Source organism: Dermacentor albipictus, chromosome 10 (genome assembly GCF_038994185.2).
Source record: "Dermacentor albipictus isolate Rhodes 1998 colony chromosome 10, USDA_Dalb.pri_finalv2, whole genome shotgun sequence".
Classification (NCBI taxonomy): Eukaryota; Metazoa; Arthropoda; class Arachnida; order Ixodida; family Ixodidae; genus Dermacentor; species Dermacentor albipictus.
The window spans coordinates 44,350,910-44,378,332 of record NC_091830.1 but is presented as its reverse complement, the minus strand read 5'-3'; the positions used below and the strand labels follow the sequence as shown (position 1 = coordinate 44,378,332).

The 27,423-nt window shown below is 45.4% G+C and overlaps 3 protein-coding genes across 3 annotated transcripts in view; 2 read left to right on the top strand and 1 right to left on the bottom strand.

Moving 5' to 3' along the window:
• Nucleotides 1-10: 10 nt before the first annotated feature.
• LOC139050648 (transmembrane protein 138) lies at nucleotides 11-2,779 on the top strand. Its single transcript, XM_070527239.1, has 4 exons — nucleotides 11-247; nucleotides 320-491; nucleotides 934-1,024; nucleotides 2,644-2,779. Exons 1-4 carry the CDS (start codon nucleotides 102-104, stop codon nucleotides 2,769-2,771), a joined length of 537 nt encoding a protein of 178 aa, XP_070383340.1. The 5' UTR covers nucleotides 11-101; the 3' UTR covers nucleotides 2,772-2,779.
• A 24-nt stretch (nucleotides 2,780-2,803) lies between these two features.
• Nucleotides 2,804-12,945, bottom strand: LOC139050649 (NADH dehydrogenase [ubiquinone] 1 beta subcomplex subunit 2, mitochondrial-like). The gene is made up of 3 exons (XM_070527240.1): nucleotides 12,766-12,945; nucleotides 4,088-4,217; nucleotides 2,804-2,971 (listed from the first exon to the last, which is right to left on the bottom strand). Exons 1-3 carry the CDS (start codon nucleotides 12,855-12,857, stop codon nucleotides 2,897-2,899), a joined length of 297 nt encoding a protein of 98 aa, XP_070383341.1. The 5' UTR covers nucleotides 12,858-12,945; the 3' UTR covers nucleotides 2,804-2,896.
• A 255-nt stretch (nucleotides 12,946-13,200) lies between these two features.
• Nucleotides 13,201-27,423, top strand: part of LOC139050645 (protein CIP2A homolog) — a 44,692-nt gene continuing 30,469 nt past the window's right edge. The window contains exons 1-9 of the mRNA XM_070527234.1: nucleotides 13,201-13,648; nucleotides 14,492-14,761; nucleotides 16,418-16,512; nucleotides 17,323-17,416; nucleotides 18,457-18,579; nucleotides 20,674-20,813; nucleotides 24,595-24,673; nucleotides 26,172-26,348; nucleotides 26,846-27,002. Of these exons, the coding sequence (XP_070383335.1) occupies nucleotides 13,544-13,648; nucleotides 14,492-14,761; nucleotides 16,418-16,512; nucleotides 17,323-17,416; nucleotides 18,457-18,579; nucleotides 20,674-20,813; nucleotides 24,595-24,673; nucleotides 26,172-26,348; nucleotides 26,846-27,002 (1,240 nt within the window). The 5' untranslated portion in view covers nucleotides 13,201-13,543. The remainder of the gene's footprint in view (nucleotides 13,649-14,491; nucleotides 14,762-16,417; nucleotides 16,513-17,322; nucleotides 17,417-18,456; nucleotides 18,580-20,673; nucleotides 20,814-24,594; nucleotides 24,674-26,171; nucleotides 26,349-26,845; nucleotides 27,003-27,423) is intronic.

The window sequence follows — 27,423 nt, the reverse complement described above, 5'->3', positions numbered from 1 at the left end:
TAGCATTTTTGTTTATAGTCTTTTTGTTCTTATCAATGTAACTATAACTGCGGTCCTGTTAACTGCGCGGTCGCGTAGCAACCGCTTGTAAACACGCGTGGATGCGGCGCTATTTCGTAAACATGAGGTGCGACCGCTTCAGATTAGTGATATTGTTTCAGTTAGTGCTTTTGGCCGTCGACGTAGTGCTCAACGTTTTGTCAGACCTCCGCAGGGGTTCACCAGTTACCTTGCTACTGCTTTTCATGTAAGAGTTGGCAGTGGATCTCGACTTTAGGAGCTTTCCAGACATATCTTTTTTTTTCTTTTTTCTTTTCAGCATTCAAGATTTCTGCATCGTGTCGAGCCTGCTGGTCATGTGTCTCACAATTTTCAATACCTATGCCTTCCAAGTCGGGGAGTTCAGGGAGGTCGCCGCGACCTTCAAGACGCCGGTCGTTGTCAACCTCATCTACTTGGCTCTGTCGCTGACACTACATGTGTGGTCGATGGCGAGTCAATTCCGCTTACTTCTGTGGCACTGTTAAATATAAGCGCCGCGCTGCAGAGACAAAGGCGCGTTTCATTTTACTAGCATTCTCGTTCCTTAGACACAGTGTAATTAAAGGCAGTGGATTGGTGGGATCATCCCGATACTAGAGGACAGTAAGTGTAATTGTCAAAGTATTTTAACGAGGTTCATAATGTGGGACAGTCTTCAAGAGGCGACAGTGCAACAATAAAGCACTTACGTCTCATTGTGTGCTGATATAAAGAATTTTTTATACCGATTTCCAGAAGTGTTGCCTGGCTACAAAATCAGTGTTGTGGGGTAATGCAGATGGACAATATTTAGTTAAGCAGCTTTGGCTGGGCAACCTGCAGACTTAATGAACGTCATCTGTACTGCGAAGACAAGAAATTCTTTTTTCTTCATTTCTCTACCTCTCCCAGGAAATGGTTGAAGATGAGTCATCCAAGCAGCTGCAGCTTTCATGGCAAACCACTGCTGCTGATGTCACATTGTTCACGCTTCAGAGATTCGGTAAACCTCATGTTTCACCATGTCAGGTAACCTGTAACTTAGAATCGTGACGGACTGACAAACTAGTAGGTGAATTTGAGAGCTACAGATAGTGCTCGGGTAGCAATTTAAATGCAGGACAAAGCTACATGCAACGAGGACAAGCGTTAGAACTTAGGAACGTGACGAGCTGGGCTAGTTGGCGACTTTCTGCAGTGCTTGTCGCATGTTACTTTGTCCCGTGTCCTGCATTTGTGTTGTTACGCAAGTGTCACTTGTAGATATGAATCCACAAACCAGTCTTGGCAGGTGATCACATACACAAAATTCAGTTTTTTGATAAAAAATGCCTAAATACCAACAAGCCTCCCAAAACCGTTGTGACTTTGCAAAAAATTTGAAATTGCAATCCACTAATGACAAGCAGAAATGGTCACCAAGTCTCTTTAGATGTAATGCCCAAAGTCACATATCACACCTACAGCACCTGCTGAAATGTTGCGGATCCCGTATTGCATTGCGACACGTTCAACAATGTTGCAGTGGTGATGGCAGCTGCGAAGTAGCATTTGTCAACATTTAACCATGATGCTGCAGCGTTTCAAGCAACATGCAGGCAATGCTGCAGCTTGACATTGTAGCAACATTGCTTTATGTGCAATGATAGCATGGTTATAAGGGGTAACGCTGCCAAGTCTCGGTCTTTCAATTTACACGTGAAAGAGATGTACATTCTAATACTCAAAGCATGATCAAATGCTATTGTTTCTTCTGGTCGCATTTGTACATTTCACATATGTTATGGCATAAGTACTGTTTTGAGCCAGTTGGTATAGAATAGTGAGCTTAATACTGGTACTGTGGCGACTATAAGGTAGGTGCATGTTTCGTCTAAAACAGCAGCTGGATAAATTGGTGGCTTGTTGGGATCATGTTTACCACATCAGTACAGCTTGCAGCGAAACCAGCTTTTCTGCAAAGTTAACAAAAATATACTTACACTAGATTGTTTTTTTGCTACTGTTAACATTTTACAAATGTTGAAGAAACACTTAAACTATCTCCGTGCACTTAGCTAAATTAACTAAAAAAGTTGAGTAAGGTAGTTTTCTGGTGCAGCATGCACAAATACTAGGACATAAATGTTGCTACTCTGAATGAGTTTCTGTAAAACAAGTATGCAAGTATTTGCTCGATATATCACAGACATTAAGTGCTACCTAAATGCAGCAAAATCAAAATCTAAAGGAAAATCTGGTGCCAGTGTGCAGGCAAGTTTGTTGAAGGGCACTGCGACCCGTGGAAAAGCAGATATGCGAAGTTTCTGTACTTGTATGCAACATAGCTTCACCTAACAGCCATGACACTGCAAAATATTGTTTTCTTGCAGTGAAGTCTCGCTCTTCGTATTTTCGTCATGCATTTATGTATGCTTGAATATATAAATAGTAAACAAAATTGTACATATGCACTTGCGCACTTTCTTTGCAAGAGGCAACTGACTTGGATGGCGTTGGTATAATAAAGGCACCCCTCGTGACAGTTATCGGCGTTCCACGCATGCGAAAGAACCACAGCGTCGAGTTTTCCTCGAGATTATTGCAAGTCAGCGTAAAATATGTTCCCGATTTCTTTTCTAGCCGGGGTGTGGCACTACTACTTCTACAAGAAGACCGCTCTGCTCATGGCCGACGATCGACTGTACCATCCGAGCGACTGGCCTCCCACGACAAAGTGCCTCGAAGTCACGGCAGAGCAGCCAACGTGACGTCAGCACGTTCGCACAGAGATGCAAAAGTCTTGGAACATCGAAACAATAGTTTTTAATCCTGTTCTATGCCATCAACTGGTGCAGCTGTTGGTGGGAGAAAAACCTAAGGCAGAGGCGGCAGTCTATGCATCGTCATCCGGAGGGATGCCAAGCTCTGCGTCCGTGAATGTGCTCGCCGGTGGCCGAAGGAAGTGACCCTGAAAGGACAATGTCAATGTCAGATGGCATCCAACACCATTAGCGAAAAACCTGGAAAGCCTTAACTTTTCCTGCACTTCCGTATGTTGGCTGCCCTGCCAGGCTGGCAGTACTCTTTCAAGAGGCAGCATTGTTATTAGCTTGCATTAATGCTGGTGATGCAAAACTATCGATAGCAGCCATGCCAAGCTTAAGGTTTGAAGCAAACCTTACAGTAGAAGCCCAAATGTACTAAACTCTGATTCGAACTACTACAAGAAATTGCTTTAGTATTTAAGATGTGGAGAGCTTATTAAAATATTTCACAGCTATTGTTCTGTAAAAGTGCTGTAGACAGGCACACTTCTCTATATTCATAGCTAGCATGATCTACATCACAGACGGAAATATTCATGATGTTTATTCATGAAATATTCAAAAACAGTGGCCAAAAATATAGCTGCCGTTATACAGGGGCTCAGAGAAGTGGGTGGGGCTGGTACAGGTATGCGTCGGAAAAATATGGCACAGTAAGTTGCTTAGTGACTGTGTTTGTATTTTTTTTTAAACAGACCCTGCCCTAAGCTTACGCAAATGACAAAAAGAAAAGTAAAACCACTAGTGCCTACACGGTAATCGTAAACAAGCACTAAAATTAGGGAATTTTACGACAATGTTGTAACACATTGTAAAAGTTGGTAGCTGTGTGTTAGTATCGATAGTTTTCTTTTTGAAAACTATAAGTAGAGTAAAACAAAGCTGTTGATACTATTGTGACAGTTTGCTATTGACAGTGTATTCAACAGTTTTGCAATTCTTGGCTAATGATAGTGCCAGAAATTTTGATACCAAGCCATCAGTAACACTCGGTTAATGCAAATGGGAACAGAAAAGCATTGCCAAGATTATGTTGCGGTGTCTACATGTGGTACGTCATGTGATTTTACATTATCAATGGCGCCCTATCAATACTATTATTGATAGTTCTGCATCACTAGTCAGAGCTCATGGAGGAGTCACAACCATAACTGCTGCAAATTACTGGGCAGATTCAAACAAAATCTGCTGCATTCAAATGTTCGAAAGCCCAGGCTAAGATCAAAGGGTCCCAGTAGACGCACAACTACTGCACGCACCGTGATGTGTTCGTACTCCGTGAACACATGGTAGAAGAACCACCACCATGCCACACCCATGATGACGTCCGCCATCTTAACGTCCAGCGGATCAGGCTCGACTTCCTGACGGTAGATCCACTTGCCGTGGCTACAAAAGACAAGAGTGAACAAGGCAAATAGGAGTCGGATTGATTGCCAGCAACCTTGTTGACTAGTGCAACATACGAGAGAGAAAGAGGGGCAAGTGATGTGCTTTTAATGCAAGCACAAACACAGGAACGCCTATACAAGAGTTCCCGTTACACTCTCAAGACGAAGCTTTAGCTCTGGGGCTCCTATGTAAATACATAAGAAAAGAGAAATCGTTTTTCTTGGCAACCACTGCACTAAATTTGATGAGGCTTGTTGCATTTAAAAGAAAAAGTTTAAATCTAGTGACCATTGGCAGCAAATTCTTTTTATTTAGACCGTCAATATTTTAATAAAAATTGTTGAAAATTGCAAATTTTCAGGAAATGGAACTACAATGTTTACAACTCGGCAATGCAAAACGATATCGCAATTCCGTAAATTGTATCTAATAGTACATCTAAAGTGGACACAATTGATGCATCATATATGGCTGTAAAATAGACCAGTAATATGCGAGTACGACTTTTGCAAAACCCTTTTAAGGAATGTAATAAATTAACGTAAAATGTAAATTGATAAATCAAATCTCTCTGCTTTTAATGCTCTAACAGATGCAGTTCACAAAACTGCAATATCTGTTCTTAGTGCAGAGCTACGAATTCATAAACTTCATGCTTCCATTTTTTTTCAAACTTACCAATACCTTGAAACTCTCCTTAAGAAATTCGAGCCCTAGATGAAAATTCCCTTTTCTACGGTCACTAGAATTTAATATTCTCTCTCAAATGAAATAAATGTCATTAAAATTGGCCCAGTAGTTATCTCAGAAAGGCGTTTGTGCATTTTACATGCATTTGAATAGGCAGCATTAGAGCTGGGCCCAAGCTAAAGCTTCCTCTTAAGCAGAAGTTTTCCCGTGAGGTTGAAACTTCAATCGCCTTCAAAAGGAGCTTCGAGAAACTCCCTTTCAGAAAGAACTCGGAATGTGAGCGCTTGAGTGGAAGCATTAAGCCAAAAAACCCCGCAAAGGAGTTTCTCCTACACCCTTAACCCTTTACTGACAGCACTTACACATTCGTAAAAAAGAAAAATTAATTTCTACCTGAATGTGCAAAACGCATCGAGACGAAGACAAATCGAAAAAAAAGAAAATACTTTGTGGAAGCTTTCTCAGCAACAGGGGGCAAACACCATGCAGAAAACTAATTGGCCTTCATCACAAGCCACCTATGGCTTCGTTCAGGATTTGTACGGAGAGCTCTAGTCATAAGTGAACTACAGTGCACATTTCATTTGCTTTAAATCACATGTGTGAAAACACTGCAGCCTGGGATCTTGTGTCAGTCTGTCTCCTCTGACCATGCTTTCAACAGAAAGCAAGTCACGTGCCAAACTTGTTCCTCATCCTGCGTTCTTGCTCTAAACCAACAAATGACGCTTGCCGGCTGTCATTCAGTGTTGGCCTAAGACATTGAGCCAGAAGCTTCGTAGTGAATAGTGAAACTCTAAGAAAAAAAAATTTTTTTTCCTGGTATGTCACGTGCAGGCAACACTTGTCAATAAAGGGTTAAATGGGAGTTCCTTTCCCTGAAAATGTGGACGTCCCTTTCAAGGAACTCCCAAAATGCATAAGAATTTCATGCTGCGGTGTGTATAGGTGCCTTCACCAATGTTCTGAGCAACTTATAGAGCTTCCCACATGATGGTGTCGTTTTGTTGGCTGATGAAAGCAGCAGACCAGCTTCTTTCCCCTTGTTGCAGTTGCTGTGACACGAAAGCATGCCACTATTCCTGTCTACTTCTTATTATGTCTTCTTATTAGTCTTCTTTTTATGTATGCATAGGTGAGATTATTTTGGCCACTTCACATGTTTCTGCATAAGGCAACCTACCTTGCATGACACACAGTGCTCACAGAATGAAATGCGACAGGGAGAATTCAATAGAGCCCTACATATGTGCAAAGTACTTGAGAGTACCATAACACATCGTTAGGAATCTGGTCACCAAAGGTAACCCAGACTCCATTCTAAGTGTACGCGCCAAAATTATGTTGATTCGACATGAACTGCAGCCGGTGGAAATGAAAGCATAGGCATTGGCACTAAATCGATGCACTTAATTCCGTGAGCACTGTACATAAATGTACATAAACGACCCGCTGGGTAGACAGCAGGGCTCAGTCTTGGTTAACCTCCTTGACTTTCATTTATTTTCTCTCTTTCCCTTATCTGTACTGCTTGAACTGTCTCACATTGGCATGGACCTCCAGCCAACTAGTGTGCGTTTGCTAAGGATTCAAATGCATGTTGTACACGCTCCAGTCGCAAAATAAACATACTCAACTCAACCAACCAATTTTCTAACACACCGTGCTCTTCTATGTACTTTCCTTCACACAATCTTATCTAACTGCCAGCTGGCACTTTTGCCAACAAGAAATTTTGTCCATGAAGCATTTCTACATTTCGTGAGTGGAATGCCAAAAGCAGCGAGATGTGTGTTCTCTGAGGAGCTACGCAAAGACAACGCTGAAGGTATGTGACACACGTGTTTTTGGGCAACAACAGTGCAAGTAGTGCATTCGTAAGCTAGTCGAGAAAGGCATGGCTTGTGCATCCCGACACTGCAAGTCAGTATGAACCAATTCAAACAACCAGTTTTAACATGTGTAACTGCCATTCCCTGTGTTGAAATTGATGCCGGGAGCCTAGCTGGCTGTGTGAGCGATTTGTTGAAAATGTTGGCATGTTGAATCTAACCACCATTATCAACAGACTGCGCTCACCGCAGGACAAAAATTGAGTCTGCCCAAAAAGAAGCTATCCAATTACTTATGCCTTGTGCTGACGTCCTTTCAACTTACACTAGAACGGAAACTATTCTCTAATAAATGTCGACACTCTTTCTTCCAACGTCACACTTGTTTTCTTTTTTACTGCAACAGCAGTTGGGAGCTCGAGACAGGGCATGCTCTGTCCATCTGTACAGGCCTTTGCACTGTGGCATTCCTTACAGTGTCCGTGTTCCGTGCATCATTTATTTAAAAGTAAACATCTTTGACGGAAGTCTGTCTGGCTGGGCAAGAAATACTGGAAGCGAAAACTACTCCAGCCAAGGTTAAGAAGCTCCCGACATTTTGGGACGTTTTGCTCAGCTAATACCCCAGATTGAGATAGACACCTTTAGCGACACTTCGAGAGAGTGCGCTCTGTCGCAGTGAGCATCGCTTTTGGTTGCGCACTGCTAGACATTAAAGAAAAACATAATTTGATATTTATGGCAGCACCAATCAGTAAATCAGCGAGAACATGCTAGATATTTTAATTTGGGCAATTATTACCAAATAACAATGTCAACTGCCATAAGGCAGGACGAGATGGCACTGCATCCAACACTCTAACGCCTTGCTGCCCGTTTGGAAGTGCTGGCAAAGCATCAGTGCCTAAAAACGTGACGACTATCATTGGCAGAGGAAGAATGAGAGTTCCCGCAAGGAGGGACGCTTAACACATTTGAAATCACAAAAGTGGTTTCAGAATTAGTGCCGACCATGCACGGGCCAATTTTAAAGGCAAAGTATTTATAGTGAGTTAATACTACTTCTCTGTAGCCTCTTTCTTATCGTGGGCCAGTACTGGAGATGGTGCAACCTAAAGGACATGTCTTTTGCCGCAAGTTAAAACACACACAAAAGGAAGACACATTAAGACCCCCGTGAAGACATGTGAAAGGAAGGAAGACACATAAAGCCGCCCGTGCTGTCTTTATGCGTCTTCCTTTTGTGTGTGTTTTAACTTGCGGTAAATATATGTCTTTTAGCAAGCACCAACTAGGCCAACAAGCAGTTCTGTTGCAACATAGTGCTACGTATACATGTGGGCTGATATGTGCTACTGGGTATATGCCCCTCGAACTATTGGTCACCGTGATGTCCAGAAGATATATATATATATATATATATATATACATATATATATACACACACACACACACATACACACATACATATTTAGTAAATAAACATCAAATTGTCTGACAGCAGGATTCCAACACAGGACCCCTAGCATCGCAGCCTGATGCTCTGACCATTAGACAACGAGTGCTGCCCCAGCAGGCGGAATAGAACACCCTTAAGCATTTCCCATGAGCAAACCAGCGCACTGAGGACCTCGGTGCATTGTACTGCAATAGCAATTTTATGACCACTGCATGCGATCATTCGTCGTCAATTATTACAAATAAAACACTCATTCCTTTAGTTTTAGGGACTTCTCTGAGGAACATTACTCACATCAACTGTATGCTTTCCCTTTGCATGGGAGTTTGAACGCCAGGTGGCGAAATATGTCCAGACGTTTTCGTGTTCAAATCGCACAGACTGGTTCACAGAAGTGGCTGTATTCTAAGACATCAAGTTAGATGGCTTCGCTTGCTGAAACAAATCGTAACACAGCTATGCAGACCCTGCCAGCTTGTACCATTGTTTTCCCATGTGCAGTAACCATGGTATTACCAGCTGGCACGGAGTTTCCACAGCGAAGCACCCTGTCCCTCACACCGCACAAACATGCCTCCGCATGTTAATCGTCAGAACACCAGCCAAGAAGCTCCTGTGAAATGTTACTGCAGCGAAGCAAGGAGGGCCCGCATACATGTCAAGGCCACTCTGCGGTCTACACACAGGAACAACACCCTGCTGTGAACGCGACGCAAGCTGCAGCTCAACACTTGGGGCGTGCCCACATGGCGCTGCAAAAGCACATGACTGAGGCAAAGTGACAATGCCTTCAAAACCTTGCAGTTCAACAATGTGAAGCAGATGCATACATTGTGCCCACCATGAGCATGTCGCAGCACAGGAATGCGAGGCCGACGAAAGGCAACAGTAGAAAGCACCCAGTAGTTCTAGCCGATGATGCTCATAGTCATAGAGTTCTTTCTGCCCATGTGTATCCGCATGTCACACCGTGCGTTTTTACTTAGCCACCTTACGTGTACAGTAATTCATACTGTGACTAAAGCCACGAGCCTAACTTCATGTAATATTCTAACATACTTCATAACTCAATATTTTGACATATTTCATTAATATATTACTCTAACAATAAATGTAAAGGATGGCACATCGTGTAAGCTCGCCTGAACAGACATTTATGTGTTCTTGGCCTGCTGGGGAATCAATATTACCTGCATGGTACCTATGGACATAAAAGCAGTGGCGCAGTAATGGGGGAGGGGGGCATGGGCCCCGGGTGCCAGTTGAGGGGTGAGGGGGTCGCATCATATATGTCTGAAGACCCCCCTCTTTCCGCCGGCTTGAATGGTGAATGGACGTAAATGGTAAAGAATGTTCCAGTAACCAGCAGGCTGAGCTCATGTACCCAATGTACCAGGTGTGTACTGTCGCAGAATTGTCGGCTGCAGCTTCATCAACATCCTACTTAATAATTGCACGAATGTGCGGTGTAAAAATTTAATTTGCTAAGTGGTCACTAAATGGCTCGCCTTAGCAGAATGTTTCATGTGCGGTGCGCTCGTGTGATGTGCTCATGCTTGAAGCGAGCATCGCCAAACACAGTATGGTGATGTGGTTCTTGGGTCCCCCTTCCATTCAGTCCACGCTATTTTAAAATAGCACATATTGGGCTTCTTCGATTTTCAACTTCTGGCTAGCCGCGGGCTGCCAGAGCCAGCCAGAGCGTCTTCGTTTTTCTCTGGTTTCTCCGCCCACGGTGCGACGCACTTCCACCGGGCGTTCGTTTTGCTCGGGCTGGACAGTTCTGGCTACCCGTGGGCTGCCAGAACCTGCCAGGACAATTTTGGTCTGGCTGCTCTCTGGAAGTTCTCTGGCTAGCAGACGACTAAAAGAGGCGATGTGCGCTCGCCGCCATCTTTGCAAGGACTTTACGGATTGCAACGCGGGCGCTTGAGGACTTACATTTACCTCGCTCAGCCAACTGTCTACGGTCATCTTCGGATTTCCTTACTTCTAGTGTTACCTTTTCAGATGCTAACGCTCCGTTCCTAAGGCGAAGCGGTGTGATACAAGCCGTGGTGAACCATTTGAAGCTTTTGTGTGTGTGTATATGTGTGTGCGTCCACCGATTGCTTCTTCGCAGCGGTGAATAGCGCGCCGCGCTCTCATGCATGCATGTTATCCGCATCATGTTCCACGCAAGTTGTAGACGCTCATTCATACATTGCGGTACATTTTGGGTTCATCTTTCTCAGGTGGCGTCACTTTTCACATATCTTACGTATGTATATCATCTTCTTTCTCTGCAGTTAGCGATGGTTTTGCAGCTAGCCCGTGCTCGCTCCGTCTCTCCGTCGTATGCTTAGGTGGCAGCTCGAAACTGACATGTGTTCGAATGCAGGCCGTTGATCTAAGAATACACTGATTGCACTCGGTACATTAGACATACGTACATTGGCTTATTGCTCTCATGATTGCGACCAATGTTGTTTTTCATGTGAAACGTTTCGCTGGTCACAGGCGATGTGCATTTTCGTGCGCCAGCCGCGTCCCCAGCTCCTTAGGGTCAAAATGAGAAGCACCATCAGCCACAACAAACTTTCTGAAATAGAAGCCCAAACAGGTCGGCGCGAAATTTCATGCGTATGAGACGTACCCGATAACCTGCTTTTTCATTTCTTGTGATGACAGCGCCAACTCATCAATGTCGCCGGTGGGCGACGTAATCGCTGCGAGCAGGGATCCTTCTGCTATCGCTTTCGAGTATGCAATCACGATTTCGTGTCTTGTCATCCACCGCGACGGAGGCCATCGGTAGCGCTGCGCAAGGCGAGGTTGGCCCAGTACGCGTCCTGCACCGAGTTGCGCGAAAGTGATCGGATTCCTGAATGCAACTATATATTTTCAAGCTGACAACACATAAATGGGCTGACTACGCCAAGCGCGTGCCGGCCTCGCCGGGCGGTGCCATGCTGGTAGCATGTTTACATTTGGCCAGCTGACCAGCGTTCAATTTTGCAAACTTTGGGTAGGTTCGGGTTGTCTTGGGATCCCAGCCCACGTGACTTCCTGTCAGAACCGGAACTAGCTGGCTGCCATCTGGCTGCCAGAACTCCGAAAATCGAAGAGGCCCATTAAATAACTGCTTAATTATCAATTATAGAGGAAACGTTAACTCTTGGGTCACTCTTTCATTCAGTCCACCCTGTCTTGAAATAGCATATATTAAATAACTGCTTAATTATCAATTACAGAGGAAACATTTCAATTCAAGAATCGGGGACCCAAAGTGATATTATTAACTCAACAAAAACTTCTCTAAACAAATCATCTAAGGTGCTAGAGCCTGCAGTACTTTGGCATTGCGGGCGGCCCAGTATGGCAGTACCAAAAGTAATATGAAATAGTGCACCAGTGACGTCGATCTCTCTTGCCTTTCCACTGCGAGTGCCGACCAAGAGTAGCACATGCTCTAGCTGGCACGGGCTTAATCACAGCCTTCTCTTTTTTTTTGCATGGTGATGCCAGGAATCGATGTGAAGTGTGCCCTATTCCATTCCCAACATTGTGGCGGCACCACAGCGTGGATAATGACGTTTACCAATAGCAGCACATAAAGGCTTTATGGATCAGATGGAAGAGAATTCATAATTGTCATAGCATTGATGCCCACAAAACAGGGAAGCAGGTGCCATTTTCTAATAGGGTGGGGAGATCAGCGTCACTGACACGCTATTTAATTTTCGTTTGGGTTTAGGGCTGCCCACAGCCAAAATACTGCACGCCGTAGTACCTACGATTCTTGTGGAGTTGCTGTTGGGCAACATATGACTGTCGGGCTCCAATTTTTGCAAATGCAATATTGCCTCTAAAATCGCTAATGAAAACTTTATTAAAATAGTTTTGTTACTTGTGATCTATATTTTCCACGATGCCATATCTGTATTGGCTGCCAAGCCTTAAAGTCTGACAGCAGATGTGCAAATGCGCCAATCACAAGTTATCAGTCTGTGCAGCACCCCGTGTTACTTGGTGCAGAAAATAAAACATCGTGTATGCCTGCCACATTCGCGATCTCAGGGAACGAAAGCGAAGGGGGGGAGTGAGGACGTGCGGTATCCAAGGCGGCTGTACTGACGAGACCTATGGGCCCCGGGGTGCCAGGCGACCTAGCTATGCCACAGCGTAAAAGACTGGTGAAGAAGTTCACGTAAGTGGGAAAATGTGAACGAAGGTGCAAACTCATACATGACTGTGCACAATGTTTCATTAAAATGTAACAGCAGCCGCGTATTCAACGCACAGTTACGGTGTCAACAGGGTCCTTGGCTAAGTAATTCGTAAGGTGATTCATATAGAACTGAAGGTAGAAACCAAGTGAGAATCAAAGAAGCTCTCTCCGAACAGGCGTGAAAACATCAGTAAAACGCACACACACATATGCAGTTTACATTTCACATCTTAGACACCGAATAATACGATGTTGTGCATTTTAGGCACTTTAGGAACAACCAGATAGCACCGCATGAACAAGCTTGCCAGAGAAAGTTGGCACACATCGCTTCGTTCAAGAAAGTAAACTTACTCGCCGCTCTGTCTTATGCTCGTGCGAGTCACAGGAACGATGCGAGATCGGGCCGATCGCACGACGGCTGTTCTAATTAAAGTGCCGATCATCTTAAAATTACTGAAATCGAAAATTTCGCACTAATTTGACCTTCTACTTTGCACACAACCGAGGCGCTGCGGCAACAGCCGTGGCCTTTCCACAACTAGGCCTGCACTTAGCTTGACATAGCGCTACAAGTTGTAGCGCTAGTTCCTGGTAATTTTTTTTCCACGTACAAAATAAGGACAAAATATTACAATTGTTAAGTATGTTTCATTTAATAAAAATGACTTTAATTTTTAGTGTTAAGCACAATTTTGTTAAATGTTAGCTTAAGGTTGGTAACGTTCATTAAAAGTTTGGCGCTTTCATTCACGCTTAGGTTCACGCTTAGGTTAAACAAATGCAAGGAACATTTAAAGGTGAAAAGTTGCAGGGGAGCAAACACTCCTTGGCAGGGTCAAACTATGATCCAGAGGCTGTGTTTTTATACGCCCGTTTTAACGCAGCCTTTAAAAGGCAACTTTGAATAGGAGGCGGAAGCACTAACAAACGCGTCACTCAGGGTTGACCAATGAGCAATCTCGTGGTCGCTCGCTGCACGGTTTAAAATCCGCGAACGGTCCACGAACGCGGTAGCGAAGTCGTTGTGCGTTTGTGTGTAGATGGACGGCTTCTTCGCCTTAATGTGAGAGAGGGGCATCTCATTTCATTGTTGTCGTCGTGGCGTACGAGCCGTACGCACGCTGCTCCAATGGAAGTCGCCGACGTCGCCAAGTCGTTCGTCCAGTCGTGCACCCTGCAGCCGTCGCACGAGGATTCGACCGCCTCGTCGTCGTTCGCGCAACGACAACTGGATGCAAGTTGCTTTGTCACCGGCTTTGCTTTCGCATGTCGGCTGTCATGCTCGCGCTCATGCGGCGCTGGAAAAGTAACGTCTTTGTTAAACACTGTGCGCATGCGTGGGTCGGTTCGCCTGCCGCGAACTATTGTATATATTTCGTTGTTTACGAGTGCAATAACATTGAAAAGAACTCCGTAGTTCCCAGCGTCGGAGTGTAAAGTCGTCATGCCAATGACGCTGATCACGGCTTGCGACACATCTTGTCGGCAGCGGAGTGGCTTGGAGAAAACAAAAATTGGGCAGAGATCACATCACATGAGACAGGGGCGCGTTACTGAGAAATAGCGCTTGTGGGCGTTTCGTTCACTTCGTGCACAGTTTCTTTCATGTTCCCGTGTGCTGGTTGTCTTAGACACATGAGTCCCTGTTATCAGGTGGGTATACTTATAAATTAAAGGCTCATAGGAGTCGACACTCGTGGTTTTAACACAGAGAACTTGGTTTCGATGCTTACAAAAAAACGCAGGACAGCAAAGATGTGGCACATGTCGGATGTGGGCATCAGTGCTCCATTCATATTTATCTAGAAGAGCGAATTTCATTTCCTTTTAATGTCTCGAGACCAAAGTAATCTATGTTCTTTCTACAGGATATCTCACCTTGTTCTATGATGCTTTGTCTGGTGGTTTGCTTGCGTGGCTTTGATGCACTGAAACTGGGTGGCTATTGCTTGTACGAAGAAAGCTGTTACTTTAATGAAACGTTCAACTAGGAACGTGCCTTTGTGTGTCCGATCCCTTTCTTTGTCCCGCGTGTTACTGCGCGCCATTTACAGTTGCTTTTGTTTTTCTTCGTCAGGTCCTGAATGGCTTGGTCGGCTCTCGAGACTTGGCTTTTTTCGCCAGCCGCAGCCGGCTGGCGCACGAGTGCATCACCTGCTGCATCACCATCCTGTTGGAGGTGCAGCCAAACCTGCAGCTCTCCGGGAAGGTGCTGACCCTGCTGCAGCACTTGGCCAAAAAGCCGCAGCTGCTCGAGTGGCTACGAGAGGAGTTCGAGCTGCACTCGGCACTCGTGGAATTCTTTCAGAGCGGGGCCATCGAGGACAACTTTCAGCTGCGGCTGCAGGTAGGTCGCCCGGGAAAAGATGCGTTCCTCCAGCGGAACAGCTTACACGCGCCTACGGGGACAGAAAGCACAGAACAACCTCATGAGGATCGCAAATTTGGCGAGTTGGTAACGATGCACTTGCGACAGGAACAAGCAAGGAACACGGAACATGTGCTGACTACGGGCTGAGTTTATTACATGGAAACAGCAGTACACGTACTCCCCCGTCATTCCTGCGACCCGTGCGCTTGCAGACGCAGCCTGTAGCAGGATATTGGACACTAAGAATCTTAATCTAGCTGATTTAACAAAGCTGTAGGAGTGTGGCTAGAAGGGGGGCATGTGCTAGCAGCCCTTTCATTGCAGGACACTGCAGGACTCTCTCAGATGTCTTCAATTACACTTGTCCTGGGTAAATTGAACTCCACCTAACTGAACTGCTGATTTCCTGATGTCATTACTGAACCCAGTTACCTGCCATGCTTGATGGCAGTATTCGCTCTGGCACCAATTCTGGTGCTGTAGTATGCCACCACATCAGTGATATTCCGCATGTATTTCGTTACATTACCTGCCTGCATAGAGTGCTTCCTCTTGACTTGCCTAGATTGTCTATCTGCATTCAATCCATTGTTGTGCCTGCCAAATCCTAAATTTTTCATACGCCTTACAATTTTAGGATTGTTCTGTGAAATTTGAAACTTTTGAATAGTGAATCAAATTGTCACTATTTTGCAAATATGATCTTTTTTAAATAGTTCTGATCCAAAAAATGCATACAAGAAGTCGCTATTCGCCAATGCGAATAGCTTTTAATAGTTCTGAAATGTTTACAAGCAATGCATACAAGAAATTGAGATGGTACCTGTGCCAACCTGTTATGGCAGTGCAAGATGCCATATACCAAAGGGTGCTTGCTTCGGGCAAGTTTATTCCTGAAGCAGGTGAAATCAGCAGCCTATAAGTCGCTGAAAGGGTCACTTGGACCTAACAATGTATTGCTTCAGTCTGCTGTTTCTAGAACGACAGAAAGCTGAGCTAGTTTGTTCCCCTCTACAATGCCGTAACGGCCCTGAGGATATGATAAATGAATGAATGAATAAATAAGGATTCATTATGGGTTTGGTGTTGCTCGTCTGCTGCGTCTAAAAATACAGCATTGTAAATAAAGTTTGTTGCATGTCACAAGAAGTGTGCGCTGAGGCAAACTCTAAAAACTAATGCGTGCAACGCCTCCTTCTTCTGCCGTTTGCTCATGTCCGCAGGACCTTTTTGGGCTTTAATGATCACAGGTTGCCCACTGCGGTGGCGTAGTGACTTTGGCATTGCGCTACCAAGCCTGAGGGCGTGGGATTGAATCCCAGCCACGGCGGCTGCATTTCGATGGGGGCGAAATGCAAAAACGCCCGTGTGCCGTGCTTTTGGTGCACGTTAAAGAACCCCAGGTGGTTGAAATCAATCCGGAGTACCCCACTCTGGCATGCCTCATAATCATATCGTGGCTTTGGCACGTAAATCCAAAGAATTTAATTCATAATGTTCGCAGGTTGGCAGGCTTGTACTATGCATATTTTCGCTCTTGAGGTTTTTCAACTATGCCATGCTGGCAACTTGTCGGTGAACTATCCAGCAACCCAGCTGTCGTTTCACATGTCCTGTACGATAAACCTGCAGGTCATCCAGCTTCTTCGAGAGCTTTGCTACAGGCATGAAGTGACATTGACAGAGTCCAAGCTTGGCTACCTCAGTGACTTTCTTTTCAAACAGATGTAAGTTCAAAGTCACTACGTATTTGCTTTTTTCTCTTGTTTTTCTTCTTTCCTTTTAGTGTTCAATCATTTGAAGGAAAGCTGTGTGAAATCATTGATTGGGCTGTGTGCAACTGGATGAAATAATATCTGCATCATGTTCATTGGCGTTCATAATTGGTTTTGCTGATTGCATGGCACTCTCAATGTTTAGCTTTCTACATGTGGCCGGGCATTACATTTTTTTTTTGGATTGGATTGAATAACTTTAATGAGAGGTCCTGCGAGCTACGGGACGCAAGGTCCCATAGAGCGGGCTACTCCCACGTTGGGACCGGGAGTTGTAACCCCCTGGCCGCATCGTGGGCTCGCTGGACGGCCCAGAGCTGCTCCGCCAGGTCCGTGCTGCATAATGTTTCTTGTAGCTTGGCGGAGTCTTGATGCTTGTTTGCATGGGTCCGACCACACGGCCAGAGCAAGTGATGTATGTCTAGTGTGCCATGGCAATTTTCGCAATATGATGTTTTGTATAGGTCAGTCATGTAGTGATGTAGTCTGTTCTGCATGGGGTACGTGTTTGTTTGAAGCATTCTGAATGTGAGGGCTTGAGGCCTGGTGAGCTTACATTACATAAGATCTGCATAATTTTAAACTGACCAAATTGAACCAGCCCTCGTTGCAAACAAAGGTACAATGCTGATGGCGCAGTTTTGATCTACATAATGCTATCTTATTTTTCGCTTCACCGCCTTGTCACTTTTATTACGCAGCGCTGCCCAGTGCAAACACTCGCCTGGGGCCCTGCGTAATGTTTTGTTTCAAACGTTGCAGGGATTCGGGGGACGACGAGCTGTTCCTGCCGTGCCTAGAGCTTCTCAACCACTTGTCGTGGAGCACGCATGCACAGAAGTACATGAAGATAATGGTGGGTACAGTTCGGTCTAGTACATGCAAACCTCATTATAAGGAAGTTGCATTCTTCATAACCTCGAGAATAACTCGGGGCATAACCTTGGGCATAACCAATATTTGTAATACATGTATGTGCTGATAATCGGCAAGAAAAAAAAACGTAGTGATCAAAATTATGCCAAAGAAATGCAAGCTTAATGTCCTCGACAGGCCATCAAAGTGTCTCCTTTTGATTTTGATGGCTTGTCAACAGCTTTACCAATGCACTTACTTTATAAAACCTATATGTACACCTATATGTGTACATAGTCAATTCCCAGCAGTATGGCATCCTGCAGAACTATTTGCATGTCTTTGCTGTGGAGAAAAGGTTGGTTATTAGGAGAGGAAATGTAGGTCAAAGCTTTGCAACAAAGCCTTGTGTAACTGTACAGCTTTTTGATTCTGACAACCGAAAAAAAAAAAATTTGCATGTTCTGCTGCTTTGTTATCGCTGTAATTGCTCAACAAAGTTTGGTTATTTGACGAACTTCAATGTGACAAATAGGGATGTAACAAATTATTGAATTTAGCAAAGTAAATCTAAAATGTTTCCCATCAATGTCAGCATGTAATGAATATACAGTTAACCTTGATATAGCGAAGTCAGTAAAGTCGGCAGTTTGCATCGCAGATGCAATGCTCAAAAGGGTGCATCAACCATAAAGGTACTTATGTTGTATTTGTTTTGCACATATTCGTTACATGCCGATGGGTGAGAAATGTTTTAGGTATACTTCGTTACATCTTCATTCATTATGTCACGGTTTGACTGTAGCAGCTTATGTCGAGAACAGTGTTTCGACTGGCACCACCTAGGGCACCGGAAAAGTGGTTTTATGGGTGGAACTTGTACAGAATCCGTATAGTATTGTTGGTGAGTACTGTTGCACTTCATTTTGTGGCCTCTGTTGATTGCTAGTGCAAATACTGCTGCATACTGGAGCATCCTGAATGTTTGACGTGACCTGTTACCAATCGCTTTCACATTCATTTTTTTTTTCTTCCATGCAGCCACAGCTACCGGAGTTGTGCAGGTCGTTGGTTCCAAAAACCACATATGACAACAGCTGCGTGGTTATGCACACGCTGGCCATTTTCGCTAACCTCTCGCTCGACCAGTTCATCAGCAACAAGGTACTCTCTTCATTACACCTAGTCGATTGTGTGAAATAATGTGTACAGCATTTACCAACTCAAACATGCCCTGAATTTAACACCCTCTGTATTTATGTGGGTCACAATATGGACAATCATGTGCACCCAATTCCAATCTGGAAATTTCATAATGAGCAAAATATAGTGTGCTACTGAGTATAGCACTCGGGATGAAACCTATAGAGCTTGCTTTTGCAGAAAGGTAATTTATGCACACTTATTGTTCCTCATTCGTATGCTTTCGGGAAAAACCAGAGAAAAAGAAACTGAAAGAATGTACGATCTGAAGTGACTAAAAAATTTGAGGCTGAACTGTAGTTGACATCTATGTTATGCAAACTGTTGTGCAGATCGTCGCACACAAGACGTGCGTTGCGCTGTTGCAGCTTTGGTGACCCTGTTGTGTAGTGCTTTAAGGCTGCGACGAGAAACCGAAGGGAAATCAAGCTGATGGGCGACGCTGGCTGTTGCTGAAGGGAAATGTGGCACTCGTATCGCGCTGCCTGCAGCAAGAGATGGTGGCGTGTTTGGATTATTGCTTACTAAAAGCGTGCGGTACGCTATGAACGGTACTTCTCCCAACGCTTCGTAAAAGAAGTAGGCTAAGATGCTTATCGCAATAGGTTTGGCGGTGATGGCTGTGAATGAGGCGTGCGACGACCCATGAGATTTGCTGCTACCGGAATAAGAAACTGAGTGCGTGCCGACGTTCTCACGCGAAACTGGCAGGCGAGCATTGTGTGGAAGGCGATGCGGTGGGCGGCTATATACGGTTCTCCATCGTGCGTGCCCCGCATATTTTCTTGTTCACGTGGGATCTAGCGGCCAGAAAACATGTCGTACGATTGCAGTTTGGCGACGTACTGAACATTGGCGGTGAAAAATTGTGCTTTGCAGGAACGTGTGGGCCGTAAAAAGCGCAACTCTATTGGGTCGTTTTTGTGTTCTCGATCGTGGATGTTGGCGCCAGGAAATCACACATAACAGGATCACATTAATGGCTCTACTATACAACTTCAAAATTTCTGTGATAATATCACAGAAACGTTACCACTACCTCTGCCAATTTTCATCAAAATCCACAAAGGAACAAGGAAGTTGATTTCGAAAGCCACGCCCCCCCCCCCCTCCTTAATTAAGTGCCATCTGTGATCAGCTCTTGCCATTACAATTTTGTCATTATCAAGCTGATGACTACCACCAGCAGCGTGTGGCCAATTTACGGCTGATCGGGAAATACTCCTACGTAAAATAGGTATTCGAACACAGGCACAGAGAAACTTGTCATACGCAAATACAGTCTTCATGCCATGGTGGCATTGTCATTATCATGCCGTCTTCGATTAACAGTTGCCATGGTAACAGTGTCGCTATGTCGATCACTGTCGCAAGTGGCAGTCGACTCAAAGCCGGCCAGTCGGGGCGTGCGCTTGTGTAAGAGAAGCTTTGTTGATGCAGGTACACAATTGCGAGCTTCCATGAATACTTTGTTTAGCGCAAAACAACAGACACAAGAAAGACAACAGGACAAGGCACTACTCTCAACTGACATCATTTTATTGCATCACTCCTTTATAAACAGCTCAAACTAGAGGAACATGCGGTGGAGCCACCAACATCCGATCCCAAGAGCGCACTCATGCGACAGAATCCAAAAAACCAAATTCAGCGCTGTGCAAGGTTAAGGAAGGCACACTAATGCACTGTGACCCCAATGACTGAATATTAGTGCATTGGTGTGCCTTCCTTAACCTTGTACAGCGCTGAATTTGTTTTTTTGGATTCTGTCACATGAGTGCACTCTTGGGATCGGATGTTGGTGGCTCCACCGCATGGTGCTCACTGCGCATGTTCCTCTAGTTTGAGCTGTCTATAAAAAAGTGACGCAATAAAATGATGTCAGTTGAGAGTAGTGCCTTGTCCTGTCGTCTTTCTTGTGTCTGTTGTTTTGCGCTAAACAAAGTATTCATGGATTCGCACGCACTAGCCCACCAACGCATTGTTCTGCGAGCTTCCACCTCGCCGAGATGACTTCTTTTTATGTGTGATTAACAGCGTCTCGTTCTTTGCCAGATGTTCAGCCAGTCGATCAAGCAGACACTTCAGGTTCTCCTCTGCACAGTCGTGTCCAACAACCTTGAGGCCAGGAGGATAGCCACCGACATTCTGGAGGATCTGTTGAACAATCAGGAGCGCAGAGCATGCATGCTCAAGTGAGTCTGGAAAAATCCTCATTACTGAAAGGTGCGGAAGAACGGTTAAAGAGACACTAAAGAGAAATGTTAAGGAGCTTCGCACTGGTATTGCTTTTTTAGAACTCCCTCTTTCTTTCTTTTTTTTTTTATTTCACTGAAAGCCCGGGCAGTTTTACAGCAGTGTGACATCATGGATTTCATGGGACAGCAGAGTTCCGTTGATTCGACCACACCCGAATGCCCCAGCCGGCGCTATACGCTTCTAGGCACCAAATTTTCGTTACTTCAATCCTAAAATTGACCTTCGCCAAATACCGTATTTACACGATTGTAAGTCGACCCCTTTTTTTAAATTTGAAAGTCTGAAGTTGGGGGGTCGACTTACAATCGAAACCAAAACATGGCGCCGCCAAAAAAAACGATACCAACGGGAGCTACAATGTAGTTACAATTTTATGGTTCCTCTATGGCCCTACCCGTATCTTTTCGCTATCCCGCGTGTTTGTTCGCTTTTCGGAAGGGTTTTTCAACATTTTTGAGAGTTTTACAGTGCATGCAACAATGATGGGTGAGGGGGTGTCGATAGTTGATGGAAGCGCCGCTGTTCCCATTTGCGGCGGCACCCTCAGAACGGCGGCGCTTGCGGGGAGCATCGGTAGTTCATGGAAGAGCAGACAGCGCTTGCGGGTTTCTCTTTTCTGTTAAAAGGCTAGACGCGTTCCACTTGACTGCCGGCTACGTGCTACTTCTATGCTTCCCCAGTAGTCATGAGTGCTCCAGGCCCACTAATCGTTCGGGACTCGTTCACAGCAGCGTTCAAGAGGGCTGCCATCCTTTACGCCGAAGAAACAAATCGCTGCGCAGCGGGCCGCAATTTCGATGTTTCTAAACGGGTGGTGCGAGAGTGGCGACTGCAGCGAAGCGAAATTTTCACCTGTGACGGCAAGTGAGAAATTTCCCACGTGCCGAAGTCTGGACGCTTTCCGGAGCTGTATGCGTGATCGGTCCCTGCCAGTGGAGTGCGACGTGGTCATGAAACAAGCCCGGACCTTCGCCTTAATTTTAAGGTTCTGCTCCGCCGTGAGTACAACGAGTGGCTGGCGGCAGAAGACTGCGAAATTACGCTAACCGGACCTGTCAAAAGAGCCTCCCTGACGGCTGCGTGTGGTTAGGTGCATTTGGCGTGGGCTGCTGTTCTGCAAGATGTTTGCCAAATTTGAAATTTCGCTGGACCACGACGCGCTGTGGGACCGCAGCAACGATGACGATGGCAGCACTAGTGAAGACGAGTAGTCCAGTGACCATGTCAGCTACTAATAAATTTTCGTTATCGAATGCGCCCTCGGGTATGCACTCTTATTTTTTTTTTTTTCGGTCACGCGATATGGGGGGGTCGACTTACATTCGAGTCGACTTACAATCGTGTAAATACGGTAATTAGAACTGCACCGGTCAGCATGCATGTGCCTGACCCCTATGGTGAACCCTCGTGAAGAAGTATGAGCTCGCTCAGTCAACGATATCGACCATTTTAAGTACAGGGAGCACTGTGTTTGTGAAGGCAGGAACTACTAGTGGCCATGCCGATCAATGGAGAAGGGTTAGGGACCCTTTGTACACCGATGTTGAAGGGTCGCTGTACCAGTGGGTCCTCACAACCCGTCCACATAACGTGCCTATCAGTGGGCCAATACTTGCCGCAAAAGCGAAAAACTTTGCTTTTCTTCTTGAATGGCTGAATCTTGAACCTGGAGGACACTGTATCCAGAGGTTTAAAGATCAACACGGCGTCGTTTATAAAAACGTGATAGGGGAAGTGGTGTCTTTGGATACACAGTTGAAGTAGCAGTGGCTACTGGCAAAAGTGCCTGGCGGGCTGGAGCGCTACGTAGATAAGGACATATACAACTGTGACAAAACTTCTTTTTTTTTAATGTTCCCTCAGAAGAATGCATGCTTTTAGAGGATATCCATGCCCTGGCGACAAGCACTCTAAACTTACGGCGACTGTGTTGCTGTCTGCTAACTGGGACGGGAGCCAGCTCCTGAAGCCTTTTGTGATCAGGCAATCAAAGACGTGGGCATGCTTTAAGAACCAGCACATCCCGGTCCCCTATCGCCGCAGTAAGAAGGTGTGCATGACCCGTGACCTGTTCGAGGAATGGCTGCTCGAGTTGGCCGACATAATTGAAAGCCAAGGGAGAAAAGTGGTGATGTTGCTACTCGACAACTGTAGCGCACATGGCGTTAGCCCGAAGCTAACAGCTGTTGAGTTGATGTTTGTGCCTCCCAATATGACGGCAGGCCTGCAGCCGTTGGACGCCACCGTGATAGCCAACTTTAATACTGTATCGGTGGCGCAGGCTGAAGTGACTAATCGTAGTCATTGACTGAACAGCTCCTGGTATATCAGGCTATGTAGTCTGGCCCCCTGACTTGAAGATTAGCCTTTTAAAGGCCATGCACTTTGTCTATGGTGCGTGGCACGAAGTGAAAAATGGCGGGCTTTTTGCGCCAGCATGAAACCCCCCACTCATAGTGAGACCAACACGGTGGAAGCTGCTGACACAACCGAACTCTGGGAGCACGTCGCTGCTGGTGAGGCAGGTGGTGCGTCGAAGAATTTTGACTGCAGACAGTGTTACCTTGTTCTATGATGAGATCACTGACGAGGCCATCGCCGACAGTGTGCTGTCACGACAGATGGCGGTGTTGTGTGATGGCGACGATGGCACCAGCGACAGTGACGAGATTGACAGTGGCGCTTCTTTCACTCTGACCTCGATGTCTACGCAAAGTGCACCGTGGTCGATCGACTCGTTAATTGATTTTATGCAATCTAAAAAATTGCTGTCAGTGTTTCTGCAGCAGCTGGAAGCAACGCACACCGCGGTTGTAAAGATGAAACTGCCGTGAAAGCGAGTGCAGATCTTATACTATTTCAGCGTGCCTAATGCTTGACAAGCTCTTTAGAGCTAGAAAAAAAACTTCTGTTTTTCACAGCCTACTTTCTACAACATCTGTTCTTCAGTACAAGTGACAAATTTGGGTTTCGAGTTATAAAGGTATGTGCAGCATACCTTTAAAAGGAAGATGGTTCGATGAAAAAAAAAAAAGCTCCGAAGGTCGATGGGACGTTTTAAGCCATCATAAGAGCAGAAGTTTGCTTAAAACTCTGAAGACCTGCTGGTAAAATTGTTAGGCATCTCGTTGCTCGTACTGTTCGTGTGAAAATTAAGAGACTCCTGATAAGTCCTGTAACAGGGGCCCCTTTCTCCGCTTGGTATGCCCGAGTGCATCACGCATGTATATTGCGGCAAAGCTAGCTTTAAAGGCAAGTACTGCCAAGTGAATCGACGGCATTTCGGCGTTTTCTCCTGCCTTTGCTTTAATTCAACACGCCGCATAACTCGACCAGTTTTGTTGGTTCCGTAAGAATGGAATTAACAGAAGTTGACTGCATAACAAAGCACGTTGCCGGTTTTTACTGACTTTAATATATCGAGGTTTAACTGTGTCAAAGTAGTGAATGTAATGAATTTTGGCTCCCCCTTCAACTTCTTAATAATGACGTCTTACTGTATATACTTTGAACACTGTCCGAGGAGGCCAGGCGCAACGGTGAACCTTGCTTTTGCTGTCACTGCTTAGCCCTTTGGGCAAAACTTGCAGTATGAAAATGCTCTGTGCTACATTCTCATAGTCGGCGTTGACAATTGTTATTGCATTTTGCTATCTCTGGCAGGAACAGATAAGCCACCACGCTTCTATGTTTTTTTTTTTTTTTTTTTTTTGTCAGGTACCACAAAATGATGGTCTCCTGTGCCTCGAAGGTGGCTGAGAAGAAAGTACAAAGGGAATCTGAGGACTTGCGAGCGGTAATGCCACATTATTTATTCAAGTTTTTGATCGTGCAGGCTGTCGGAAGTTTATTTTTGTGTGAATTAGTTCCATCTGGGCTTGTGATTTTTCAATTATAGCCAAAACGCGCAGCTCTGAAACTGGGTATGTGTGTACCGTAAAAGCTCATTCAAATATTTTGGAAAAAGAAAGCGTCGAACTCACACCGTCCAGAAAAATGTGCAAACTGAAGTCAATAAAAGAAATATTGGCTATGCCCGAAAGGTGGAGCATGGATAGCGATACGAATATTAGACTAAAGTTGAATACTGCAATAACAAAATTGGCTGAGAAAGCAAAAAACTTTGCTTTCAGGAAAATTTTTCTGTTGGGAAATGAGACAGTACACACAGGGATAGCGCTGAAAAAAGTTTACTCTCGAAATTTCATTCGCTTACTTTGGCGATCCTTGCTTGAAGCCCTCCAACACTGCACTGTTGACAGCACAAAGTGCGCCCCATGTGTTGGTCACCCAGTGCATGACTGTGCACTGGATGTGTCGGTATCTAAGAGCGACCACCTGCCATGGTTGCTCAGTGGCTATGGTGTTAGGCTGCTGAACACGAGCTCGCGGGATCGAATGCCAGCCACGGCAGCCGCATTTTGATGGGGGCGACATGCGAAAACACCCATGTACTTAGATTTAGGTGCACGTTAAAGAACCCCAGGTAGTAGAAATTTTCGGAGTCCTCCACTACGGCGTGTCTCATAATCGGAAAGTGGTTTTGGCATGTAAAACCCCATAATTTAGTTTTAATCTTGAGAGCAGCCGCGTACCTGCAGTGCCAAGCAAGTTGTATGGCACCAGGAACACCGTCACCCATGTTCCTCGAATACTGTCCCCTGTTGATGCGTCTGTATACTGCCGAGTTGCGTGAACTCTTGTAAAAATTGTTTGTATCCCTAAAAATGATTGACCAAGAACACAAGCATCTTGCACCAAATCTCCGTCAGACGACGTTGAATCCTCACACAATGCCTGTTGGGTGAAGGCAGCTTTGGTGCAAAGTATTGTTACCGGCTGTAACCAGTGAAATTATGGCATCAACAAGCTGGGCACGTTTGGCGATTGTGGTGAGATGTGGCATCCAAAGCCACAAAAGTTCAAGTGGAGGGGAGCTCTCATCTTACTTTTAGTTAAATTTTTCTGCAACAGGTAATGGTACTGTTGCTCATAAATGCCCATAATTCACTTTTCTCCTGCTTTGGCATGCTGAGAATACTAGATTGAAGAGCACAGCTGGTGGCCTAAAGTAAAACTATTGCAGAGCCCCTTTGAATGGCATTGTTGAGCTGTGCTCAGACTGGAAAGTAGTGCGACTAGTCAATACACACCCAAAAAAGGGCAGTTTTGCTTGTCCGTCTGCACTGATTTTTCCAAGAAGGCAGTGTACCATCTAACATGAATTAGTAATGACATCTTCCTCTGATCGTAAGCTTGCATTGCCTTTTTTTTTTCATTTCGTTTGCATCAAGACCATCAATTTTCTTGCGGTCATCTTATCGGTCCCCGAGCTTCTGGAAGAATATGTTGCCCGAACGCCGAGCACGATTGAACCACTGCTGTCTCTTCTCGTTGCTGCTGTCGAGGAAAGTGTTGGGTCCCTCGACGTGGTACACACAAGCGTCAGGCTGGTCACGTTGCTCACCAAGGTTTGTGGCATGATCTGTGCTCTTTTACACCTTTACAACCGTTGCCTTATGGTCATTTTCACTGCCATGACATTGCAATTGCCTTGTGCTCTATGTCTACACATTATTTTTCTACATTTTTGCATGAAGCAGTTGCATGGCTTGAGATAATTTGCTCATAAGGGCATGTAAAGGGAATTTCATTTCCAGAAAGTTGACCTGTGTTGTTGTCATATGTAAAGGCAGCTGAAAATCGATATAACGAAGTCGATAAAATTGGAACTTTACTTCGTTATATTAAAATGTTGCATTGAAATTCGGCCTTGCGTTCAAAAAGTACAGATATTGACCTATTTTTCTTAAACGGAAGGCACCATAAAAAATTCCTGAATAATCAAGTAGTGCCCCCTCCCCCCCCCCCCCCCCCCCCCCCCCAAAAAAAAAATTCCTTTCTTAGGAGCAGCCTTCACTGCAATTTTTGACCTGTGACTGGCTGTACTTCCTCCTGCCCGTTGCAGGACATGTGCGCCCAGAACCTGCTTGTCGCCCACAACGCACCCGTGTCGGAATTCCTTAAGGCTGTGACGGTAGTGCTGGTAGCCCTGCAGGACAAGGAGGTTGACGGCCTGTACTTTGCCCCGGAAATGTGCTTGGCCAGCCTGCGGCTCTTTCGTGGTGAGTGGTGAGGGCCAGAGGTGGTCTTGGGGTTGGTCTAACAAAGGGGTGGAAGGAACACCTTTTTTAATAAAGCTGTATGGGAGGCTTTCCACAGCAGTCTTTCATGTGGCAGTGATAACATGTAGCAGTGTGGTCGGTGTCGAGTGTTGGCCAGAGGAGGAGGAGGAGAAACTTTATTATTGCAGAAACCGTTGCGCGGTTTATTCCTGGGTGGTTCCCTCTGACAGGGCTCCACTGGCGATCGCGGCTCGCCGGGCCTGGTCGAGGGTCGCCAGTTGGCTTCCCAGGTCCAGTTCGGAGAGTCTCGCCTCCCAAGACCACGTAGTGAGTGTGTGTGTTGTGACTCGTGGTGAAATTGCGTCGCCCGGACGGTCGGTGCATTCGTGTGTTATGTGCGTTATGTGTGTTATGTGTTGGC

Bases quoted from the DNA above. Each gene is read 5' to 3' on its own strand.
- LOC139050649 (XM_070527240.1), bottom strand. From the start codon at position 12,857: ATGATCGGCACTTTAATTAGAACAGCCGTCGTGCGATCGGCCCGATCT. The intron at 4,218-12,765 runs GTAAGTTTACTT...TGTCTTTTGTAG, and splicing joins AGCATAAGACAGAGCGGCGA to CCACGGCAAGTGGATCTACC. The intron at 2,972-4,087 runs GTGCGTGCAGTA...TTGTCCTTTCAG, and splicing joins CGGAGTACGAACACATCACG to GGTCACTTCCTTCGGCCACC.
- LOC139050648 (XM_070527239.1), top strand. From the start codon at position 102: ATGCGGCGCTATTTCGTAAACATGAGGTGCGACCGCTTCAGATTAGTG. The intron at 248-319 runs GTAAGAGTTGGC...TTTTCTTTTCAG, and splicing joins ACCTTGCTACTGCTTTTCAT to CATTCAAGATTTCTGCATCG. The intron at 492-933 runs GCGAGTCAATTC...TACCTCTCCCAG, and splicing joins CACTACATGTGTGGTCGATG to GAAATGGTTGAAGATGAGTC.